Raw genomic sequence first — 24,491 nt, forward strand, 5'->3', positions numbered from 1 at the left:
TGGAGGGGGGGCTCCCATGACCTTGTGGTTCCCATCCCCACGCTGCTGCCCCCCCCCCCAGCATCTTCCCTCCCTTCCTCCAGGTCAAGGTCCAGCATGAGTCTGTCTGGCCTCCAGGGACACATAAAGGGAGAGTGACAGCCATCCCAGTTTGTCTGGAACTGTCCCCATTTTTACCTGGAAAGCCCCATGTCCCAGAAATGCCTCAGTCCCAAGCCAGCAGGGGCAACTGGCGCCTCATGCCAAGTCTGAGTTTCCCAAGACGGGGTCCCCTGTTCCTCCTCTGCTCTGGTCGCCCAGACCATGGTGGGAGGGAAGGGACATGACCATCCCAGACGGCACTGCACTGAAGGGTTCCCGGTCTCCAGTCTGCAGGCCTCCCGCCAGGGACGCCTACAGCAGCCTGCTCGCACGCTTTCCCAACGAGGCCTTCATCCTTCTTGGTCATGGCCACTAGCTGGCTTGAGCCCCTGGAGTGAGTGACCCACACTCACCAAGAGGGACCCTGTGTCCCAGCATGCAGCCAGGAGCAGAGCAGAGCTCGGTGCGTGCAAGGCGAGTGCTCGTCTGTCCCAGGACCCCAGGCCTCTGCCCTCCTTCCGCCTGACTCTGGGGTCCTTGGATCACTAGAGGCCGGTGGAGAAGCCCCCGCTAGCCAGCAGAGCCTCCCCTGGGGGATGGGGCCATACTGTAACCTAAAGACTTCAATCCCACAAACCCACCCACAGAGTGAGTCAGAATTGACCTGACACTCAGCTCCAGAGAACCAGCCTTGGACAAGCTCCAGACCCCGCCCAGACCCCAACCCCAGGAGCCTATTCACAGACTCCAGCTCTGGAAGATTCCTTGGCACCTGCCCTCCCAGCCTCTCATGTCACACCTCCTAAGGGACTCTGCCCTCTAAAGACCCTAAACCAGACGGCCTCTGGGAAGGAGCTGGCGAGCTGAGGCCGGGCCTCGGACGCCCGCAGCGGGCTGGGGTGCCCCTTGCGGACCAGGTACCGAGCGGGAGCGGAAGTCCGACCTCCCCCCCCCACGCTGGGAGGGGCCGCCGGATGCCGGAGCACAGCTGCGGCGGCAGGCGTTCGGGCGCCCCTGCTGGCCGAGGCCTGAAACTGCACCTCAGCGTGCAGAGATCCCACCCTGTCTGGGGCCTGGTCCTGCCCGGGGCCTGGCCAAAACCCTGTGGGCATCCCTGAAGAGGTAACATTTGAGGTGGGCCTCGGGGAATAATAAAAGTAACAAGCACTGTCGACCCCTCGTCAACCCACAAAGGGGCTCATCTCGCTGAGGATAGTGCCCTACTTCAAACCTCCAGCTCAGACCACAGCCCCAAACCACACCCTCCTACACCTGTGTGCTGACCCACGTCTCCACCCACCTGAGCACTGAGCTCCAGCATGTTCTCCCTCCAGAAGCTCCCACCTCCCCGCTGAGGGCAGCCCATACTGCAGGTCCTCTCCCGGCCATGCCCTGGCCATCAGGACACACTGTCCAACTCTTCCCTCCCAGGGTGTGCGGAATCCCACCCCCCACCTCCGCTGCCACCTCACCCTACCGGGACTGCAGAAGCCTCCCTGTGCAGGCCCGGGCCCCTCGGTCCCATCACCCAGAGGCTCCTTCCAGAAGAACATAAGGAAAGCCCAGAACTCTGCAGGGGTTCCATTGCACGCAGAGCACAACCCACACGCTCACAATCACCGTATAATTTACCTATCCCACATACTGGGTATTATCTGTCCCCTCACACATACATGCACACACCCACACATGCACATGCATACACACGTATATGCACATACTTGCACACGCATATGCACACACCTGCACACATGTATATGCACGTACTTGCACACACCTCCGCACACGTATGTGCACGTACTTGCACACACCTGCGCACACGTATGTGCACACTTGCACACACGTCTATGCACGTACTCGCACACACCTGCACACACGTCTATGCACATACAAACACATATATGCACACGCCTGCACACACGTATATGCACATAATTGCACATAGCTGCATGCCTGTATATGCACCTACACGCATACACACACGTACAGGCACCAGCGTGCACACACGCATGAACACACGTGCACGCTCAGGCTCGCTACAATGCAAGCCACACCAGGGCAGTCGCATCTGTGGGCTGAGTATCCCCAGCACCTGGCACAGAGCCCAGCACGCAGTGGCGCTCAACAAAAGCCGGTCGGCGTCAGTGAGGCCGCCTGTTCCGCAGCCCATCCCCGGTTCAGATGCCCGGGCAGGCCCCGGGGTCCTGCCAGCTCTGGGAGACTCACATGGGTCTCACCCTCCAGCACACTGAGCCAGAGGGTCCCTACCCAGGGCACATCTCCCCCTGGGCCTCCCCCTCCCAGCCCTCTGGGGCTCCCCCGGGCCTCAGTGTGGCCGGTGAGACCCTCTGAGATCTGGCCTCCCCCACCCCCATTTGAAGGTATTCTTCCAAATACCTTCCTCCACCTGGCCAATCTTCGCTTATCCTTAAGACTCCTGGGAGGTGTCACCTCCTAACCCTGCCCCTGATTCCTCCTGTGGACCTGGATCAGCCTCGCCCCTGCAGAATTGTCGGCCTGTCTCTGGGAGAGGCAGCTGGGGGCTGGGATCGCCCCGGGGGCTAGCTGTGGGCCCCGGGGGAGTGCGGAGCATGTGTTGAGTGGCTAAGTGAGTGGGGGTGGCTACTCTGGGGAAGGGAGAGCAGGTCGGGGACTCTAGCGTTCCGGGTTCCGCTCGTCGTGTGGCCCGTAGGGCAGATTTCCCACACTCTCAGGACCAGGAAGCTCCCCGCCCACACAGAGCCTGTTCATGACAAATACTCAGGCTAGAGCCAATTACTTCTGCTCCAACCAGTTCCAAGCCCTCCAAAGGCCCTGCTGGACGCAGGAGAAGGGAGAGGTGAGTAACCAGCTCCTTCCTGCCCACCCCACGTGCCCTCCGCCTCCCCCACCTGCCCTGGGGCAGACCAGAGACCCTCTCCCCGCTCCCTCTCCTGCCTCTTTTCCCCCAACTCCTGCCCAGAGAAACCAGAAGGGGCCAGATGATGTCCCCACCTCCTGGCCAGGTTTATGGCAAGTGGCCAGGCTGGAGCCCACAGGCCCTGGGGGTGTGGAGCCTCCTGGGGACAGAACCATCGCCCACTCCGCCCCCCACGGAGCCCAGAACCACCTGTACTCCAATCCTCCGCCCAGGGGTCCCAAATCTCAGACACCGTGTCCCCCCTCTTCTGCAGGTCAGCCTTTCCGTGCGGTTCTTCCAGGAGACCCCTGCTGGTCCACCTGCCCCTGTTCCGGGATCTCCATGCAACTCCTGAGGTTGGCAGAGAACGGGGGACACCATCCTGCGGTACAAACACATGTCCCCCATTTGCACTGTTCGGACGGAGACTTCCTCAAACACAGGAGGGGTGCGGTGTGGGGGCCTGCTAGCCCCTGCCCTGAGAGGCCCCAGCAGCAGGCCTCAGGCTCCCCTGGCTCTGCCCCTACCACGCGGACTTTGGTCCACCCTCCCGGCCGTCCCTGGGCAACACGGGAGGGCTCCACCTGGCCGGGCCCCTGGTACCCTGAGTTAACACCGGCTGAGGGGACTTTGACTTTGACATTTGGGCCTGTGGCCTGGCTCTGGAGGTGGAGCCGCAGTGTCCTGGACCAGCGTCTGGTTCCTTATTGGGGGAATTGTGCTCCCGAGGATGCCAGCAGGGGATCCGGGTGGCTGTGAGCACTCCAGTTCCCCAGCCCCCAAAGTCCCACCGAGGGACCGCTTGAAGCCAGGTGTACCTGCGTTCCATGGGTCTCTGGTGGCCCCGGCCAAGGGGGGTGGAGTGGCAGCCAGGTGAAGTGAGGAGTTGGCATCCACTGGTCTGTAGGGAGAGGTGGGAGAGACCCCGGAGCTGTTTCCAGAAATGCTCCTGTCCCCCACCCCTCCTCTGGGTCTCTGTGCAGACCTAGCTTAGCCTCTCAGGACATGTTGCGCCAGCGTCCCAGGTCACCCCAAGAAAGCCGGTGTCCCAGGTCACCCCAGGAAGGCTGAGTCTCAGGCCACCCAGAGAGTATGGGCGCCCAGGCCCAGCAACAGAAGCTCCAGGCCGGAGCTCACCCTAGGAGGGCTCACCCCTAGGGCAAGGCAGGTGCCAGAGCTCACTCTGGAGAGGGCGTCCCCTGACCGTACCCCTTGCAGCATGGAGCCTCTGAGCAGCCAGCCAGGTGCCCCTGACCCGAGGCTCTCGGCCTCTACCCGCCTCCCCCAGCCCTCCCCGAACCGGGATGAGGAGGGTGCCAGAGGCAGTGGCTGGGGTTTCCTCCTGCTGTCACCCGCCCCCACCCCCAGCCCTGGACCCCAGGCTCTGAAGGCCACCCTGGGGCTCAAGTGTACCATGGGGTGTTCTTTTGGAGGCGTGGAGGCATCCACGGAGCCACGAAATCTAGTTTCTGCTGGTTGCAGGCTGGAGAACAGACAAGACCCTGCAGCAGGAGGTGAGGCAGAGCTGCCCCGCCCTGGGGGGCCTGGAAGGCTGAGCCGTGGCCCCCACCCCACCCTCAGGCCACTCCAAAGCCCCCTTGGGCTCTGGCTGGAGGACTGGGCGAGGGGGGTTAAGCTTTCCTCCAGAAGCTGCTCCATAGGGGCGGGGGGGATGCTATGGGCCTAAGGAACCCCCTTCCAATAACCAGGACCCAAAATACATAAGCCCCACACATGCCGGAGACACCTACCTGAACTGCAGCCAGCAACCATCTGGGCCTCTAAAAAGGGGCTTCCCTCTTAAAATGGGGTGCTGGTGCCTTCCTGTGTAAGGCACAGGGGGAACGGAGCCTGGCCCACACTAGCAGGCACGGTTTCTGTGTCAAGTTCCCCAGGAGCTGTGCGCCCACAGACCCAGAGCTGTCGCTGGTGGAGGGGGAGGGCCACCTGCCACGTTCTCCGAGGGCGAGAGTGGCCTAAGGTCACATAGCAGGTGGCTGGAAGCCCAGTTGGGGGTCCTGCAGCTCTGGCCTCTCCCACAGGCCCTCTCTTCGATGACAGGCCAGGCCAGGCGCTGCCCGCTTCCTGCCCCGTGACTCAGCACCCTCGCCCAGCACAACACGACTTTTGCCCCCTGCGCGCTGTGCTGACCTCCTGCTCGGATCCGTCCAGGCTCTCCCGCCACACCTGCCCGGGCTGTGGGGAGCCGGAGCCCCCGGGGGCCAGGGTCAGCACTCTGGCAAGATGGGCGCACTGGGCCGTCCCCGGGTCATCCTACTCACCCACCTGCTGGTTGCCCTGGAGCTCACCTGCCTCTTCATGCGGTTCTCCATCATGCCGGTGAGTACCCTCCCCCGGGCGGCCAGCCACCCGCATGCCCCACTGTCCCTCTCTTCTTCCATCATGCAATGGCAGGGGCCGGGGGTGGGGGCCCGGGGCTGCCCAGGCCCCTCGTTGGGGAACCCGGGGACTGTGCCTTCTGGGTCGCTCCATCAGCACTTTCTGTGCTCTGATGCATGGTGGCCCCGGGGAGGGGCCGTAGGGAGCCACCCCCATTGCCACGCAGCCCTTCTGGTGGCAGTGCCCCTCCCCTTGGCTGGCCTGGCTCTGTCCCTTCCACCCCACCAGGACCGTTGCCCTATTGATCCACCGCCCCAACACCTGCTCGGCTCCTGTCCTCCCTGTGCCCAGGCCTCTGCTTGGGCCTCTTCCACAGGGAGCCCTCCCTCCCAACAGCTGCCCAGACCCTAGAACCTCTTCCCCTCCATCCAGGTCCCGCTGGGTCAGTCCTCCTGCAGATTGCCCACGCCCCACATCCTGTTCCATGATATTAAATTATTTCTGTCTCCCCGTGAGGGCGGAGCTGGCCCCATCTCCTCCCTGCTGCCTCCCCCGGGCTGGAACTCTGCCCGGTGATAGGCCGTTGGCTAAGCGGCATGGTCAGCGCTCGGTGCCCGCCCACCTGCTGTCCGCAGAGCCCGCCTTTGCCCTCCTGCTGGTTCCTTCAGCAGACCCCCGTGGAGCTGGCCTGGCTGTGGAAGTCCCAGAGGGCCTTCCCCGTCTCATCTGGGTGGGGCCTGGCACAGCTGCCGGCCACTTTTTAACGTCCCCCAGGGGATTGTCATGAGCAGCCCGTGCCCAGGGATCTGGGTGCGAGGGGGCACTGACTCCCTTCCTTAGCAGCCTGGGGCTGGGCAGGCGCCTCACTGTCCCATCGTGAAATGGGCCACAACGTCCCTCCGGAAGGGTTGGTGCAGGGGGTGATGAATGAACAGCTGAAGACAGAGCAAGTGTGGAACATTCTGCAAATGCTCACCGAGCACCTACTACGTGCATCCTGTTCTCAGAACTTGGAATACAGCAGGCACGGACCACACAATCCTTAGACCGTGCCACGTGTGAGAGAAGGCGCGCTGCAGGGGCTGGGAGTGCCCACCGACGGGGCAGGAAAGCCTCCCCCAGAAGGCAAGCTTAAAGGAAACAAAGAGCAAGCCTGGCTGGTGCAAAGGCCCTGGGGCAGTAGTGAGAACAGTGTAGCTAGAGAGGAGGAGGTAAGGCCCCAGAAAGTCTGCGAGGACTCCAGGAGGGTGCTGGCCATGGGGAAGGCAGGAAGCTGCTGGCTTTGAGTTCTGTGGTAAGGGTTGAGCCCAAGAGTTGCCGAGGAATTGGATGTGATTGTGCAAGAGGGGTGGTCAGGGATGACTCTGAGGATTTGCACCTGAACCCTTGCAAGGGTGGAAGCATCAGCCATGGAGCAGAGGTCTTTGGGGTGGGAGGGGAGGAGGAGGCAGGTTTGAGTTCGAGGAGAAGGTGGGCTACAGTGGGCGGGGGAAGAGCGTGGACTCATTACAGGAATGTGCAATTGTCCAGTCAGTCAAGTGCACCAGCAGGAGAGACCAGACAGCAGGGCTTCAGGCTTCTCCAGTGGGGCGCAGCCCCCCTCCAGCCCCCTGCCCCACCCCTGCCAGGAGGAGGGGAGATTGCCCGGTGCCCTGGGATTTCAGCTGCACTGGGGAAGGGGGTGTGCAGGCAAGGAAGGCAGGTGGGAGGGATGCCCTTGACTGAGCTTAAGGAGGGTACAGGGTGTGGGGTCGGGGATGAGGCGTATTTGTTTCCTGGGGTTGCCATGACAAAGCACCAAACACCGGTGGCTTAGAGCCACAGAAGTTTGCCTCTCAAAGACTGGAGGCCACAAATCTGATTCCCGGGCTCTCAGGCCTCCCTCTGAAGCCCGCAGAGGATGGTCCTTCCTGCCTCTTCCAGCTTGAACTTGGTTCCCTCTGTAAAGACTCTATCTCCAAATAAGGTCACATTCCAAATACTGAGCATTAGGATTTTGTGGGGGGACCCAATTCAACCCATTACAGGGGGGAATCACTGGAGGGAGGGGCCAGGAACTCAGAGGCCAGGGTGGGGGATATTGAAGTCAGATGGTTAGAGCGGGCTAATCTGGGGTCCCCAGGACCCCTCCCATTCTCTGGAGAGACACTGGTCATGGCCTTTACCTCCCCCAGAGTGGCACCAGCAGAGGCTGGGAGCCCCCAAGAGCAGGCCTAGGTCCTGCTGGGAAATGGGCCACCTTCTGGACATCATCAGGGCATTTGGGGACCATCTTTTGCTGGCCTGGAAGATGCTACAGTCCACCAGGCAGCTTCAAATGGGTGAGGTGTGCCCTGCAGAGGGGAGGGAGGGCCAGCAGCCGCCTTCCCTGACCACTGGGCCCAGTGAAGCTGGTCCCAGAGGCCCCAGTGGGCTCCTTGCTATAAGTAGCTGAGTTCCAGGCCTGAGGGGCCCTCCCGGGCACACCACAGTGTGGTCAGAGGGTTTCCCGTCCCCCCACTTCAGGGCTACCTCTCCCACTCCCGACCCACTGCACACCCCGGACTCCCTGACCCTTCCCGTGGGCCCCTCCTGTTTGCAGTACCTGACCCGGCGGCTGGGCCTGGATTCTGTGGCCTTCGGCTACCTGCAGACGGCCTTCGGCGTGCTTCAGCTGCTGGGCGGGCCGGTGTTTGGCAGGTACCAGGGTGCAGGGACGTTTGGGGGACGGGCATTGGGCTTAGGCAGGGGCGCTGGGCTCAGGGACAGGGCAGCAGACATCCTCCCTCAAACCCTGAGGAGGCCAGATCAAGGTGGCAGGATCTTTAGGGTAACTGTGCAGGAAAGGGGCTCCAGAGACAGGAAAGTCAGACAGCAGGGGCTCTGCGGGGGGTTTCCTGGGGCTGCTTGGGGGTGGGTGGAGAAAGGGCTGGAGCCTGGGAGACACTTCTTTTTTTTTTTTAAGATTTTATTTATTTAGGGCGCCTGGGTGGCTCAGTTGGTTAAGCGACCGCCTTCGGCTCAGGTCATGATCCTTGAGTCCCGGGATCGAGTCCCGCATCGGGCTCCCTGCTCGGCGGGGAGTCTGCTGCTCCCCTGACCCTCTTCCCTCTCGTGCTATCTCTCATTCTCTCTCTCTCAAATAAATAAATAAAAAATCTTTAAAAAAAAAGATTTTATTTATTTATTTGTTTAAAGAGAGAGCACAGGCAAGCAGGGGGAGGGGCAGAGGGAGAGGCAGGCTCCCTGCTGAGTGGGGAGCCTGACCCAGGGATAGATCCCGGGGATCCTGAGATCATGGCCTGAGCCGCTTAAGGGACTGAGCACCCCAGGTGCCCCTGGGAGACACTTACTGTACTACTCACAGACCCGTGCTCCATTGGGACCCCCACAAGGTATTCTCGAAGGGAGTGGGGATGTCCGGCATGGTCAGACTCCCCCAGGTCCCTGCAAGTTGCCCCAGTGGAAGCATGGGGAAGCTGGGCCCCCCAGAGGGGCCCTCGGCCAGACCATGCGGCACCCAGGCCTACCTCCTCGGCCATGAGGGGAGCCCTGTGGCCTAGCAACCCGGCAGCCCCACAGGGTGGGCGTCAGGGGCAGAGGAGAGAGGACCCTGCCTGCTATCCGCCAGGCTCACACTTTGGGGCCCCCCAGGTTCGCCGACCAGCGCGGGGCGCGGGCCGCGTTCACGCTCAGCTTCCTGGCGTCCTCCGCCTTCTACCTGATCCTGGCGGCCGCCTGCAGCCCGGCCCTGCCCGGCGTGGCCTTGCTCTATGTCTCGCCCTTGCCTGCGGCACTCATGCACGCGCTGCCAGGTAGGGCCAGGTAGGGCCCCTGCGGGAGGACGAGGTGGGGGGGGCACGTTGGGGGAGCCTGGGCCCAGGGCGCCACCTGAGGGAGGTGGGGGTGGCCAGAGCCAGAGGGTGGGACGGAGGTCACCCTGTGGGTGCCAGTTTGGGCCCGAGAGCAGGACTGGGGTGGGGGGGTGTGTGACACGGGAACGTGGCCTGGGGAGCAAGTGGGGGAGGGATGGGTGGGGGCGTGGCCTGGGCCGCGAGGTGCTCTGCGAGGGGGCCGTCCCACTCAGCCCCCCGCTCCGCCCCCAGCCGCTCAGATGGTCATCACCGACCTGTCTGCGCCCGAGGAGCGGCAGGCGGCCCTGGGCCGGCTGGGCCTGTGCTTCGGGGTTGGCATGATCTCCGGCTCGCTGCTCGGCGGGACCCTGAGCGCCGCGTGCGGGTGAGTGGCAGAGGCGGGAACCCGGCCCGGGGCGGGGGGCTGTGGCGCGGGCCGGGAGGCAGGGTGGGGGTGCTGGTCAGGAAGCCTGAAGCCGGGCCTCGGTTTCTCCATCTGCACGTTGAGCAGCTTGGGTCAGGTGAAGGAAGATCCGTCGGACCCCACGCGGTGGGCGGGGCTAGTGGGTGGGCGGGGCCGGCCGTGGGCGGGGCCGGGGCAGGCTCACGACTGCAAGCCCCCCACCCCACCCCGCAGCAGCCCCCCGGCGCCTTCTCCACGCACTGCAGCCCCGCAGGGTGCGCTCCAGGACAAGCGCGGGAGCAGGGCCGCCCCCGGCCCCTTGGCCCCAGGAGGTCCCAGCTAGGGGCACGCGCGGCCGTCAGGGGTCCCATGGAAATCAGGCTGGACCTAGAGAAACCCGAGGGCAGGCCCTGGAGGCGGGGTGCAGCATGACCCATGAGCACCATGTGGCCCTGGGCTGGGGACGCTGGGGGCAGCCGGACCCGGCTTCTGGAGGTTTAATAACTTCACAGAGCCGTCTGTACCAGCGGCCCCAGCGTGCGGCCTGGGAAAAGAACATTAACCTTGGACCCAGAGACACCTAACCCTGGAGAGGCCCCGCCAGGCTAGGGAGGGGCACCTTGTTTCCGCTGCTGGGCGACCAGCGCCCCACCCTGTTCCTCCTCTCCCGTCTCCCAGGGCCCCAACCCCCACTCAAAATCAGCTTCTTTCATAGGAGCGGACCTTGGCCCTGGCCTTCATTCAGACCCAAGTCTTTGCTTTCGGTCTGGAAGGTGGGTGCCCAGCTGTGGGTGGAGGCCGTGTGCCAGCCGGTGACCCAACCACCCTGTGCAGGCCTGGGGAGCTGCCCAGGGCCAGGGGTGGCAGTGGGGGTAGAAGGCAGAGGGCAGGGTTGGCCTGGGTTTTGCCAATGGGTGGGATGCGGGTGCGAGCCCAGGGCCGTGTCCGGACTCTGGAGCTGGCCCTGGGCGAGCCATGAAGCTTGCTGAGATCTGAGCAATCCTTGGGGCCAGTGGGACTTGGGTCTCCATTGGGCTGACCCTGGTGCCCAGTAAGCGGTCAAGGCGGCTATGGATGGAGAGGGGGCGTGTCCTCCCCTGGGTGGTTTTTAAGCCCTGGGACCTGGTTCAGGTGAAGCCCCAAGCCCTGAGCCCCAACCTGGCACTTCATGTTAGAAGTGGGGGTCAAGGAGGAGGCACAGTGAGGACATGAAGGGAAGGAGATCCAGGAGAACATTCCAGAAGTCACGGGGCACGTGGGTCACGGCAGGGAGGGCCCCGCTGTGCTGACAGGGTGGCAGTGACCGCAGGTTCTGTCTGCACATGAGCCGCTGGGGTCGTGGGGGCAAGAGATAGAGGGCCTCAGTCTCCCCAGGAAGGACGGACAGAGGGTTGGGAGCATGTAAGTGGGGGCCGGGGTGAGAAGAGGGGACAGGAAAGGGAGAGGCGGGGCAGGGAGGAGCCCCCCACGCTGCCCCACCCACCTGGACTCTCAACAGCCCAGCCACCCGCTACCGCGGGCCGAGGGGCACCGACGGTCACCTGGACAGGTGCTCTCCCCTGCGGACCGGGCCCAGCCGCAGGGCTCTGAGGTGTGCAGGCTGTTCAGAACCTTCCCCCTCCAGCCCCACTCATGGCCCCTCTTTGCCATCACTTTCCTTTCCCTCCATCCCAGCTGCTGGCCCAGAAGACACCACTCACTGCCCTCTTCCCCGAGCAGCCCCCAAGATTGCCTGCACCCCTGCCCTTACCTTCCAGAACAATCCGTTCGCTTCCCTGCCTTCTTTCATCCCAAGATAGAAGGTGCTCGGTAGCCCCTATATTTCCTTTGATGGGTGGGAAAACTGAGGTCCCCGGGAGAGTGAGTCTCCCCCATGGAGCTCCAGGTTCCCTGTCCCAGGCCCAGAGGAAGTGGGCTCCAGGACCCCAGTGCCCCAAGGCAAGGGCCAATGCCCTGTCTCCTGGTCCTCCTGGGTTAAGGGCCACCTCGCACCTTCCTTCCCTTTCCTCGATGGAAACCAGGGCACATTGTGAGGGCTCCCTGGCCTCCACCTTCCTGCCCACCCCACCTCCTGTGACCTCTCCCCTGAAAGGCCTCAGCCATGCCCCCCACCTCCGGGGAGCAGGGGGCGGAGAGAGGAAGTGGCCTTGGCAGCCTCAGGGTGTGGGAAGGGCACTGGTTTAACTGGTTTGGGCTCAGCCCAGAGCTCCAGCTGGGAGGCCTGGCTCCCCACTCAGGGCCCAGGCTCTGAGTCACTTGGGGGTGGGGGGCACTCTGTGACTCACGGCCCTGAGTCAGATCCCAGGGGAGAGGGTCCAGGGATTCCTGGAAAGGGGGGACCCTTTCCAGGCCTGACTGTTGGAGTTAGTGCGGGCAGGCCCCCTATTCGCTGAGTGCGGACGCGCTGTTGTACTCACAGTGTCGGGTACAGCGGGGGCTCTGTCCCCCACAAGGGCCCGGGATTTGGGCAGATGCCCACGAGGGTAGCAGTTCACGGAGGCTGGGGAGGATTTGCACTGGGCGGCGGCAGCCTCCAGCTACAGAGCCTGGACGACAGGCCGACTGAGGCTGCGTCGGTGTCACCGGCAGCCCTCCTGGGCACTGGCTGGCCGGTGAGTGGCTCTGCTCTGGCGGTGCGAGCTTTGCCCGGTGCGCCCTCGGTGACTCAGAGGGAATTTGCGACACCCCTTATCTCGCTGAGGACTTGGGATTTTATCTCAGCCTCCGGTCTGGCCGGGGAATGGGAAGGCCTTATCCTGTCGGCAGAGGGTTTCCACCCCAGTGACACGGTGACACCCTTACTTCCTCTGGAAGTTAATGAGTAAACACTCAGGCTGCCCTGAATGACGGAGACAGGAGTGACTCGTGGGTCAGCCAGGCGGCCTGCTCCACTTGGTGCTCATGATGGCTCACCGAGGCTCTCCCCGCCATGGGACCCAGCAGAAGGACCCTGGGTGTCCCGGGCACAGGGAAGTGCCCAGACAGGGCCCAGCTGGCTGAGAGTAAGCCCAGCTTAGACCTGAGAGGCGAGGGAGAAGTCAGCTGTTGAAGGTGGGCTGCGATGGACAGTGTTCCGGGCAGAGAGGAAGCCTGTGCAAAGGCCCTGGGGCAGGAGGAGCTCGGGGCATGCTTGGAGGCCTGTGTGGTTGGAAATGGAGGGATCAGGTGCTCAGGGAATGCGGAAGGCTGGAAAGAGTCAGGCTAGATGAGGCTTCTCGGCCTTTTTTCTGGCACCTGGAAGGCAGAGGGAGGCTGAATCTGGAGCGGCCCCACAGGACTTCTGTTTTCAGACATTGTTATAGCTACGGTATCATAGGATTCAGCAGGGCAGGGTGACTTCTGCACCCCAAGCCCCAGGCCGACATCTAGTGACTCTGGTGACTTTTGCAGCCAGGTGTCACGTGAAGCTGGGTCCCAGCTGACCGCAGCCTGTCCTCCAGGTTGGATGGGAGAGGGGTGTGCCACCCAGGAGGCCCTGAGCCCCCCAGGGCCAGGGGGGCCTCAGAGCAGGGCGAGGGCAGCCCTGGTTGGCTTCATGAGTACTGTCACCTTGTGGTCGGGCCGGGTCGGTAGAGGGGACAAAAGTGCAGGGTGGGCAGATGGCCCAGCCCACTGCCCTCCTGACAACGTCGTGTTGGCAAACGGCGGGCCCTCGAGCCGAGGAGGCAAGGCCGGCCATCTGCGGCCCGGACCGATCGACCAGCGCCGGTGACCAGCCACGAGCAGCCCCCTGGGAACCCGTGCAGCCGTTGGGGTTGGGGACAAGGTGTCGGGGAGGCTGGCCCCCAGGGAGTCCGGCCCTCATTTGCATCTGAGGAGGGGAGGTCACCCAGCAAGGTTGCTGCAGAGAAGGGCAAAAGAACAAAGAGACTCGGGTGCCCGGAGTCTTGCCCAGAGCCCCTCCGTGGCCTCCATCCCTCCGGCCTCCTGTCCGTCCACCCAACCGAAAACAAAAGGGGTGGGTGGACAAAGAGCCGCTGAACGCTGCCTGCCTGCCGCCGTGGTCGGCACCCAATTCGTACTCGGCTCCAATGAGCCAACAACAACGGGGCGCGGCCATCCCGCGGGATCCTGCACAAAGGAGGTGGGAGGCCCTGGGCGGCGGGGGAGCTGACTCTGAGCTGACTCTGCCCCGTGCTCAGGGGCGCACTGACCCGAAGGTCCCTGGGGAGAGGCGCCGAGCTGTGTCCTGGAGGACAGAGCAGCGCCCGGTGGGGGCACCGAGCCAGAGGAGACGGCCCTCCGTGCAGGGGCGGGGGGCGGGGGGGCTGAGCTGGCCCGCCATTCCCTTGCCTTCTGCTCGCCCCTCTGGCATTTGTCCTGGGGGAGTTGGAGGGGGTGTGAGGGTGGAAGGACACCCCCCCCGTGTCCCCTGGGAAGCTGTGGCCCCACCCACCCACCCCAGGTCCCCCGGGGTCCCCATGCTCCCTTTGGTTTACCGGCCTTCACACAAGGGGTGGGTGAGATGCCACAAGAAGGGGCCTGGCTCCTTGCCACCACCCGGCCCTCGCTTGTCACCAGCCTCCCGAAATAGCCATCCAAGTGGCCGCCTCTGCTCCCGCGAATTTCCGGGGCATCTGGTGAAGAAAGCAGGTTCTGTCCCTGCCCGCCAGGCCCCAAGCAGTGACGCGCGAGTCCTGAAGAAAGGGCCCTTCTCTCTGGCCGGGTGTCCCTGCCCGCGTCACAGATCAGTCCCTGCCAGCCCGAGGAGGGGGCTCCGGCCTGGGCCGGCCTCGGTCCTCCACAGGGGCCTGAGCGCAGGCCTCTGAGCCTCTGACCTGTGGGTCCGTGGAAATGCCCGTTTGTTTGGAAGCCTGGTGGCCAGGAAGCCCGAATATCCACCATCCCGGGCAGTGGAGGTTGGCGGGGGCGGCCAGAGATGGGCCAGTGGGGGAGGGGAGGGGAGGGCCAGCAACCGTCAGCTCTACAGCGACCACCCGTGTGAGCCTGGGCAGGACCTGGCCAGAGATATGGGGGCGCTGACCCCACTGGCCCCCCGACCACATGTGGAACAAGGCCTCTCTGTGTCTCCTGTAGGAGCTCTGTGTGCGCCCCTCGTGTGCGTGTGTGTGTGCACATACGTGAGCTGTGCGGGGGAGGGGCAGGGGAAGTCTGTTCTTGGCACCCCGTGGAGGGCCAAGGGCACCTTGCGTCTATGCCCGGAGGCCCCGAACAGGGCAGATCTGGGGGCTCTGGTGAGGTTGGGGTCAGGACGTGGTGCCTGCAAACAGCTCACATGTCTGTCCCATGGTCTGATGTTCCCTGGGTGCGCAGGGTGCCCCCCAGGCCCACTTGTCCTCAAGGCCAGGTACTGGCCATTGGACGGAGCAGGCCCCTCTCAGAGGATGCAGTGCCCACGGGGGTGGAGTGCCAGGGGCTCTCGGAGAAAGGCTCTTGCAGGATGTATAGGAGTTTCCTCTGTGGCTGAGGGGAAGGGCTTTGCAGGCCCGTGCCAGCCTGGAAGGTCAGAGGGGTCCTGGCTCAGTACGAAGTTTCCATTCCTTCCTGTGTCCCCCCTCCATCCCTAGCAGGGCGCCAGGTTGGCCTCCGGAAGAAATGGCAATGGTCAGAAGGGCCCGTGTTGTCAGGTGCCAGGGGCTCAGGTGCCACGGGCCTGCCTGGCCGCCTGGCCCTTCCAGGGGGTCAGGGGCTGAGTTTCCGTGCAGTGATTCACGGTGGGGAGGGACATTCTCAGATGCCAAAGCTGAGGGGCCCGCCTGAGTCTGGGTCCCTGGTGGCGTCCAAAGCCCCCTCCCAAGCCCAGCGTGCCCACCCTGCAGGAAGAGGGGACGCCGTGGCTGGGGGCTCCTGAGGCCTACCGAGCAGGAAGGGACAGAGGCCTCACAAAGCTGAGTGGGGATCCCGTGGTGGAGCCCGGAGGCAAACCCAAGCCCCCTGCACCCCTGCCCCTCGGCCTCCTGGTGCTCCGGCCCCAGGCCGCCTGGCACGTAGTTCCCCATCAGCCCAAAGGGCCAGACACGTGGCACCCAAAGGCACCATCGAGCCGTCCCCCCCCCAGGAGGTCCCTCCAGTCCCACCAGAGGGATGAGGACTGATCTGGGGACAGGGCCCTGCTTCTGGGAAGCTCAGTTTGCACCTCTGTCAAATGGGAAGGACCCATGGCTGGCCCACTTCTGCCAGGGCTGCGCAGGGGGCTCCTCCAGGGGGAAGACCCGGCCTGGAGCTGAGTCCTGAGTCCCCAGATGTGGGACGCCCCTGCCCTGGCTGGGAGCAGCGGGTGCGTGCACACACACGCACACCCCCGCACGCACGCAACACATGCACCAGGCCCGTCCTCTGGGGGCCTTCCCACCCCTCGGCAGTCTGGAAGCCGACCATCTCCTGGAAGACTCCGCCCCGGCCCGCCAGGGCTCAGCTCGTGGCTCCCACCACTGCCCCTCCTCAGAGACCCGGGACCCACGTGCCGTGGATGCCAGAGGCTGCGGCTGCAGCGTGAGCATCAGGCATGTTGACAGCTTCATCCGCTCCTTCATCCCATCACCTAATGTCCCCCAGGGCATAGGCTGTGGGGACGTGGCTGGTGGGGTTTGAGCTGTTCTCAGCAGTCGAGACCTAAGTGTGGCTAAAGGGGCCCATGGGGGAGATCCCACACCTAGGGACCAAAGTCCTGTGTGACCATTACTCTCACCCCCAGGCTTCGATGTCCAGCCTCCGTGGCTCTTGTAGCCAACCTCGTGGCAGCCGTCCTCAGCTTCACCTGCATCCCCATCAGCACTAAAAGGGTTGGCACCCATGCCCAGGCTGCCCCTCCAGGTAAGCCCTGCCAGGTACACCCCTCCAGGTGAGCCCCACCAGGTGAGCCCCACCAAGTATGCCCAACCAGGTACCCCCCTCCAGACATTCCCCTCCAGGGACACCCCTCCAGGGTGAGCCCCACCAGGTACACCCCGCCAGGTGAGTCCCACCAGGTATGCCCCACCAGGTACCCACCTCCAGACATTCCCCTCCAGATACACCCCTCCAGGTGAGGCCCACCAGGTACACCATGCCTGGGTGCTGGGCCAGTATAAGGCATGAGCCCTCCGCCACACCAGCCAGTACCCCGGACCTCCCTTCAGGGAGAGTCGGCCAAGACCAGGACATACCAAAGAGTCCACAGGGGCTTCCTACCTGCTGAGGCGGGTGTGCTCCAAACAACAGGCATGCAGGGCAGGGGGTAGAATTTAGGGACCACTCGCGCCCTCTTTCCCCCTGTGAGCTGCTCTGGAGTGCCGGGCGTCTCCGGGCTGCCAACACCATCGGAGCTGAGCAGGGTGCAGTCTGGGGGGCGGGGAGGAAAGCATGGGGGGCTCAGAGAGGCTGAGGCTGGAGGCAGGGCAGATGTTAGGGGGAGGCCCGGGGAGGACGGGAGGGACCACGGGGTGGGGTTAGAGCCAGGATCCTGAGTCCCAAAGTGGCAGGCACCCTGGTGCGCAGGAGTCGGTTCTGGGGGAGCGCCAGGTGGGGGGCAGAGCGGTGCCAATGAGGGCGTGTGGGGCCTCCCGGGCCCACAAGGGAAGGTCAGGGCTCCACAGAGGGGCCAGCAGAGGAGCCCATGCCTCTGTGCCCAGTGACTGAGAGGTCAGGAGGGACGACGTGCCTGCGAGGGACAGAGGAAGGGCCACATACAGGCGGAGCCCGGGAGAGCCGGACAGAGGGGGAGGGCACCAGGCCGGGGAGCTGGGGAGCGGGCCACCCGGTGGTCTGAGCGGCCTCTCCGGGTCCCCCAGGCAGAGCCCAGGCCAGCGTGTTCGACCTGAAGGCCATCAGCCGCCTGCTGCTGAGGCCCGGCATCCTGCCCGTGTTCCTCGTCAAGGTGGTGTCCGGCTTCCCCTCTGGTGAGTCTCAGAGCCTGGGGCGGACCCCTTCCTCCGCCCCGTGCCCCGTGCTCCACGCCCTCCCCGCACCATCGCCTGTCACGTGGGCCCCAGAGAAGGAGATGGCCCCTGGTTCACGCCGAGCGGCTGCACAGGTGAGGAGGGGGAGGAACAGCGAAGCAGGGCCCCCACCTCCCACACCGTCGTCGGCGCCCTGCCCTGGGGTTTCCGAGCCCCGCTCTGGGGTCCTCTAACTGGGGGACAGCACAGAGACCAAATTAAGGAGGTGTCGTGCTGGCGCGAAAGGGTTCATCTCTCGCCCCCAGAAAGTTCTCACCCTTGCAAAAGCGAAGGTTCTGGGGTCGGGTCCATGGGGGTGAAGGCAGACGCAGGGGGCTGCCTGGCCAGGCCCCCACCAGCTGTTCCAGATCCAGATCGGCTCCTTGGGCTCACGGGGATGGGGCCCGAGTGGCTGACTTCAGTCGAAGGGGCCTCCGGGGACCACCAGTGGGTCCGGGGTCACATCCTCCCACATTGTCAGCCCTGGGGCCCCCCACCTCCCCAGGAAAGCCGTCGGTCCCTGTGGCAGGACCAGGGCTCCCAGCCCGGCTGACAGCGGAGGTGGGCCCTACGGCCAGGGACTTGGGGTGACCAGGCAGCCCCTCCTCCCCTCTCCCAGGACTCTTCATGGTCATGTTCTCCATCATTTCCATGGACTTCTTCCAGCTGGACGCTGCCCAGGCTGGCTACCTCATGTCCTTCTTCGGGGTTCTCCAGATGGTGAGTGGCTGCCCAGTGCTCAAGGCATGTCTTGGGTGCGTTGGGGTCTTTGGATGCAATGGACCTCGCTGCCTGCCTGCCTCAGTTTCTCCACAGCGCTGACAGTTAGCTTCCGGCTGCCCTCCTGCCTCATGGGGTACACGCTCCCCCTCACAGGCAGGCCTGTCCGCCTCTCCCTGCTCGAGGCTCCCACCGATGGGCCTGAGTCCTGTGCGCACACCCATCGGCCTGGGGGGGCCTTGTCTGAGAGGGGAGGAAGTAGGCTAGCACCCTGTGGAGGCTGGTGAGCCCTTGGCCTCCTGTCTGGAAGCATGTCGAGGGTCCGTGGTCCAGCCAGTGTGCATCTGGGCGCCCCACGGCAGACGGGACAGGGCAGGAGGAGCGCCCAGTGGTGAGGCGCGTGGCAAGGCCGCCTGCCCACGTGCAGGCACGTTCCCCAAGCTCTCAGAGTCTCCGTCTCCTTGTCCATCCAGTGGGGCAGAGCACCGTGACTTGTGGGGGTGATGATGTGGCCAAGCACTCAAACAGGCTGGCCACCTTGGGAAGCCCCACCCGAGTGACAGTGACTCTCTGCCCTTGTGAGATGCCTCGAGCCTGGGAACTGCGCGTCAGAGTTGGTGCCCGAGACGCGTGTCCAGGTGGGACAGGTGTCCGGTGCACCAGCTCCCAGGCCCCGGCTCCTCCTGGACATCTGCACCAGGCCCTGGGGCAGTGGGAACAGGTGGCGACGTGTTGCCGCCACCCTGGACGGCTGCCCAACAGCCAGAGTGCGGGAGGGGCTATTCTGGGACCGTCTGGGGCAGGGGGGAAGGTAGCCCTGGACCTCTCCGGAAGCGCGTGACATTCCCGGCACCTCCAGGCCATCTGCTCCCCACGCCCCTGGGCCCAGGACTGATCGGGACCCTGGGGCTAAAATAGCAGCTCCGGGGGCTGCTCCGCCCGGGCAGGCAGGGAGGGCCGGCCTGGCGGGGAAGCAAGCGACAGACACAAAATAATAGCAGGGACAGCACCAGAGTCGGGGGCCCCTGGAGCCCCGTTCTAAGTGGCTGCCGCTGGGGAAGCAGACCCCCCGAGACCCTCGGGGACAGATGAGGAGCCCGGTGGTGACCCCGCCTGAGACGAGCCTGGGGCTCTAGCACCTGCAAGGATGGTGGCCGACCCCCGGGGGGCAGCTGGGGCTCCGGATGAGTCTGGAAGCTCTGCGGGCAGAGGTGGGGTTTTGTGTCTCCAGAGAGAGGCCCGAAGCCCCCTGTGTCAGGTGCCTCCCTGCCCCCAGAGCCCTGGGGCAGTAGGGCTGCTCACAGAGGGTCTGAGCAGCAGCCCCCCTGTAGGCTGAGCCATGCCTTCGCCTGGCCCCCCACAGCTGGGCTCCCACCTGCTGCCTCCCTCCACAGACCATTTCCTGCCCCACCCCGAAGTGCGGCGGCTGCAGCCCGACCCCAGGGAGACCACGGCAGCCCCCCTCCCCTCTCCCTGGGTGTTGGGGGGGCACTGGGGTTGGGGGCCGGTGGGGAGCGGCAGCCCAGATGGTCCTAACATGAGGGGAGGGCGTCGCCGCCCCGGGGGACTTGCAGCCCTCTGTCCCTTGCAGACCCTCCCGCTAGAGCCCCCGCTGCGCCTTCGCCTACACCCCCGGCGCCACGCCACCACGGTGATGGGCGGCTCCCATCATACGGGGTCGGGGCGGGGCGGGGGATGGAGATAAGCCCCCGACCACCTACACATCTGATGTGTCAGGGTGACTAGCACCCCGCAGGAGAGTAGGGTCCTCAGAAGGGCCGAGGTGCGAGTTTAGACGGGGCAGTCAGCCCGGGGCGGGGAGCACTGCAGCAGCTCACCGGCTGCTGAGCAGGCTGAGGCAGAGAGCTCGGCTCCGAGGAAGTGTGCCGCGGGGAGGGGTGGTCGGCAGGGCAGGAAGGACCTGGATTTACTCAGACTGGGGTGGGGGCTGCTCAGGGGGTCCGTGCAGAGGCTGGACGTTGTGTACGAGGCCCCCCAGCTCTGGGCGGTGTTGGGGAGAGGCGCACAGAACACGGGGGCTTCAGGTGGCCCGCGTTACCCCTGGGGCAGGTGTGAGCCGACAGACCTGTTTGTTAACTTCTGGTTCCCTGCAGTAACCTGCGAGCCACGGGAGTTTAGATTTTCTTAAGTGAGTAGGGAAACTGAGGCACAACAGCACCACGCCAGGGCTTGGGTCGGGGTGTCTGTATGAACGCGGAGGCCAGGTTCACTCTCCCGTGCTGTTGAGAGGCCCCCAGCTGTGCCGCACTGAGGGGCTTGCCCAGTAGACCTTCCTTCACAAAAACAAGCAAACAAAGAAATGTAAGAAAAAGCAAGTCTGAGAGTAGGACTTTTTAAAGGACATCTATGGTTCTGGTTTGAAGCAGTTAGGTTAGGTTGGTTTCGGAGGGGCCCGCCGGCGCGCTGAGGGGCTGCGTGAGCGGAGGGGTGCCTGCGGAGGGGCCCAGGCCAGCTCATGCCCCCAGGGCCCTTGCTGCTGACCCGCAGACTTCGGGACCCACTCTTCTACTCTGACCTGGTGGGGTCGGGAGGGGACCCCGAGGGAGGTCCCCAGAGGCGGGGGCGCCCCCGGTCCAGACCCCTCCCACCACCGCCCCCTCCTTCTGTCTCCCCAGGTCATTCAGGGCCTGGTCATCGGCTGGCTGAGCAGCCACTTCTCGGAGAGGGCCCTGCTCCAGACCAGCGTGCTGGGCTTCATCATGGTGGGACTGGCCATGGTGAGCATTTCCCTCTGGGCTGTCCCCCGCTCCGGCCAGGGGCCCGTGCCCATCCCCCGACCCTCTGCACATGCCCAGCATGCATTTGAGCCCCTCACCCCCACCCAGGGCCACCCTCCATAGGACTTTGGGGACAGGCCCTTCCACCCTGGTCCCATGCGGCCCCCGGTCGCCATGCCTCCCTGCCCTGCCAGGCCCCGATGTCCAGTGTCTTCCACTTCTGCCTCCTGATGCCGGGCCTGGTCTTCAGCCTGTGTGCCCTCAACGTGGTCACCGACAGCATGCTGACCAAGGCTGTCTCGGCCTCAGACACGGGTGAGAGCCGCATCTCCAGGAGCCAGGGAGGGGCGAGCCCTGGGGAGCCCCAGGCCTCCTCTCTGGAGAGCTTTCTGGGCAGTTTCAGATGGAGCAGCCCCCCGATTTCAGGCTGGGTCTGCCCCGACCCACTGAGTGTTGAGTGGGGTGGGCGGCCTGGGTCTGAGTGAGAGGGGCAGGGGTTGGGGGCTGCAAGATGTCTCGGGTCAGAATTCGCCACCTGGCTGGGTCGGGCCTTCCCGGAGGCGGTGTCTGGCTTGGCTCTGAAGCATGGGCAGGATTTCACTAAGAAGGAGGATGGAAAGACGGCATTCCAGGCATCCCAGCTGGGCCGAGGTGTGGAGGGATGTGTGGGGACTGAAAGTCTCCTGCAGAGGCCAGTTAGGAAGACAGCCCAGCGGGGCCGAGCGTGGTAAGCACAGGAAGGGGCTTGCCTGCGAGCCTGGGAGTGGGCAGGAGCCCGTCTTCTGTTCCCTCCCCGGCACCTAGTGCAGGGTGTGTGCAGGTGCTTCCTGAGTGAGTGAATGAAGGCACGAAGCCCCCAGCCCTCCCCCCATCTGGTGGGACACAGGTGTCCCCAGACAGGGACCCCCAGCCCTCACTCTGCACCTAGCTCTCTTTCTTGAGGCCTGAGTCTCCCATCTGGACTCACGTCCCAGGGCCTGACAGTTCCCAGGCTGCTGCCCATTCCCCTGGCTCCTGGCAGGCATGGTCCCGGCATGGGACAGGCCGAGTTCAAGGGCTCCTGTGGCTGCCTGAGGGTGAAGAACCCTGCAGGCTAGAAAGCTCAGGGAGCCTGGCCGACCCTCACTCCATCCACCCCTCTGTCTGGAAGGGACAGAGTGAGGTCTGGAGGCCCGGATGGGAACCAGGTGGCTGATGGGTGGTGGGCCGGGCCTGGAGGGCATCCTGGAGTGGTGGGCTGGAACCCAGGAGAGGCCAGGAGGAGGCAGGGGAACGAAGCAGCGCGGAGAGATGGGGGCAGTGCCCTGCAGGGAGGAGGGCGGAGCACACCCAAGCCACTGGGGCCACACGGAGCCTGAGCCCCAGGCACCACCCCTCAGCTCAGAAGGAGCCAGGAGCTGGTTCCCAGCACCAGCCTGGGAACCCGAGACCACAGAGGGGGCGGTAATTGCTCCCCGGTGTCTGCAGGGCGTGTGGGCGATGGGAGAAGCCGCTCTTAAATTTCCCCCACGCCAGGTCCTGAGCCCAGGCAGGGCCTCCCCAGGCCGTCCCAGCTGGCCCAGCGGGGAGATGGGAGGGAACCGGGGCTCTGAGCCCCAGGAGCCCGGGACCCTCTGGGCACATGTCTTGTTGACAATACCCACACGCACGCGCGCCCACACAGGGCACAGCTGCTGGGAGGGGCGTGGTGACAGGGGCGTCAGGTAGCCGGGGGCGCAGGCAGCGAGGTGAGCCTGGGAAGTGGGTGCAGAGAGGCAGGTGGGTGGCCCCTCCCCAGCCCTGTAGGGGACACTCTCCCGTCCATATGAGGGCAGTGGGGGCTGTGGGAGTGATCCTGGGGGTGTCAGCCCGCCTGGCACCCCAGCCCCACGCCCACCCTCCCCGGTTCCCGGCCCTGCTGGGATGCCATCTCCCCGGTAGGCTCAGGAGGGCAGGGCCTGGCCCGTGACCTGTGGCTCCAGTCCCGGGCCCCTCCTGTGCTGCTCGGGAACTTTCTGGGGCAGGGCGCAGGCTCGGCCCCGCATCTGAGAAGTGCCAGTGCGGCCCCTGCCCGGCTGGGTGACCCAAAAGGAGCAGACCCACACGTCTGGGTGGAGGGAGCCAGGGGAGCAGAAGCGGGACGGGGTGGGGTAGGGGGCAGGGGAGGCCTGGGCTGTGTCTGGGGAGTGGGTGGCCAGGGCAGTGGTGCCGAGGGACCTGGCCGAGCCTGACTTGCCCCCCCCGCCCCCACCCCTCAGGCACCATGCTGGGCCTCTGCGCCTCCGTGCAGCCCTTGACTCGCACCCTGGGGCCCACGGTGGGCGGCCTCCTGTACCGCAGCTTCGGGGTCCCTGTCTTTGGCCACGTGCAGTTTGCCACCAACGTCCTTGTCCTCTTGGCGCTCTGGAGACAGCCTCTGGCCCAGAAGCCGGACAAAGTCTGGTGACCACGGTCCCAGGGCACAGACCAACAATAAATTCCTCCAGCCTGATTTCTGCAAAGTCCCGTGGGTTGAACAGGGGACCTGGGGGTGAGCGACGGAGGGATGGAGAGGCTGGAGAGCTTCCTGGAGGAGGGGGCCAGCCGCGGGGCCCCAGGGCTCCAGAGAGAGCAGTCACCCGAGCTGTCCTGGTGCGGGGGGCCCTGCCCCCTGGAGTGCACTGCAGGGGGCCAGTCAGCAGCCTCCGCCCCTCCCCCGCCACCACCCGCACCCAGACAGCGCCGCTCAAAGCCCCAGAGACGGGAGCTTTCTGCCCACCCCCAGTCCGCCACTGCTTGGCCTCAGGGCTAAGCACACTGCCCATTCGCCCTTGTCAGTCACCCCACGTGAACGGAAACTGCTTGTTTTCGAAGATGAGGAGTTCAAGGCTTGGAGAGAGGTCTAGGAAACCGGCCCCCGCTCCCTGGTGGGAAGCCCGGTGGGTGGAGCCAGGCACGAAGTTATGAGAACTGGGGAGCACCGACCCTCCTCCTCCCTCACCCCCCCACCCTGCTCTAGGGAGAGGGGCGCCAGGCAGGGGAAGCCAGCATGACCAGGACAGAGAGAACAATCCCAGCAGCGGGGGCAGGTGACCCTGAAACCATGAAGGTCACCCCCCCCCCCCCCCCCCCCCCCAGCACACAGGCTGCCTGGAAAACAGGCTATTACAACTCGGGACCCCCAGCCCCAGAATTCCATGGTCCCGACCAGAGGGGCCGCAGACAGTAGAGGTCTGTCAACCCTCCCGGCCCAAGAACTCAGACCAGACCGGCTTCTGTGTGAACCCCACCGGGAATGGGGCTCTCACTCTTTGATTGACCCTTTGTCCCTCTGAAGGTCTGGGCAGGATGGGGGTGCATCTGGGGCCAGTGCAGGCCCTGGGGCCACTCTCTCTCCACTTCTCTGGAGGAACCCCCTCCCCCAACCACAAGTAGTGTTCAGGAGAAAATGCCTTGCAAGGAATGGTTCCTTTCCTTTTTTTTTTTAAGATTTTGTTTATTTGACACAGAGAGAGAGAGAAAAAGAGCATGAGCGGGGGAGCGGCAGCAGAGGGAGAGGGAGAAGCAGACTCTCTGCCGCGCAGGGGGCCCGGCGCGGGGCTTGATCCCAAGACCCTGGGATCATGACTGGAGCCGAAGGCA

General features: G+C 64.7%; 1 protein-coding gene and 1 long non-coding RNA gene across 2 annotated transcripts; one reads left to right on the top strand and one right to left on the bottom strand.

Moving 5' to 3' along the window:
* Positions 1-3,230: 3,230 nt before the first annotated feature.
* Positions 3,231-5,495, bottom strand: LOC141370938 (uncharacterized). The gene is made up of 3 exons (XR_012375438.1): positions 5,290-5,495; positions 3,799-3,881; positions 3,231-3,362 (listed from the first exon to the last, which is right to left on the bottom strand). It is a non-coding gene; the product is annotated as an uncharacterized lncRNA (long non-coding RNA).
* On the top strand, positions 5,117-23,361 carry SLC67A1 (solute carrier family 67 member 1). The gene is made up of 10 exons (XM_025878624.2): positions 5,117-5,320; positions 7,902-7,999; positions 8,954-9,114; positions 9,406-9,538; positions 16,212-16,330; positions 17,287-17,394; positions 18,053-18,153; positions 20,790-20,891; positions 21,086-21,206; positions 23,129-23,361. The coding sequence occupies exons 1-10, from the start codon at positions 5,225-5,227 to the stop codon at positions 23,314-23,316; spliced, it is 1,227 nt and encodes a 408-aa protein (XP_025734409.2). The 5' UTR covers positions 5,117-5,224; the 3' UTR covers positions 23,317-23,361.
* Positions 23,362-24,491: the final 1,130 nt, after the last annotated feature.

Source organism: Callorhinus ursinus, unplaced genomic scaffold (genome assembly GCF_003265705.2).
Source record: "Callorhinus ursinus isolate GAN/ISIS: 27379988/994484 unplaced genomic scaffold, GSC_fseal_2.0 scaffold51, whole genome shotgun sequence".
NCBI lineage: Eukaryota > Metazoa > Chordata > Mammalia > Carnivora > Otariidae > Callorhinus > Callorhinus ursinus.

Coding starts and splice junctions, on each gene's coding strand:
- SLC67A1 (XM_025878624.2), top strand. CDS start 5,225: ATGGGCGCACTGGGCCGTCCCCGGGTCATCCTACTCACCCACCTGCTG. Junction 8,000..8,953: donor GGCGGGCCGGTGTTTGGCAG/GTACCAGGGTGC, acceptor GGGGCCCCCCAG/GTTCGCCGACCAGCGCGGGG. Junction 16,331..17,286: donor TGCCCAGGCTGCCCCTCCAG/GTAAGCCCTGCC, acceptor CGGGTCCCCCAG/GCAGAGCCCAGGCCAGCGTG.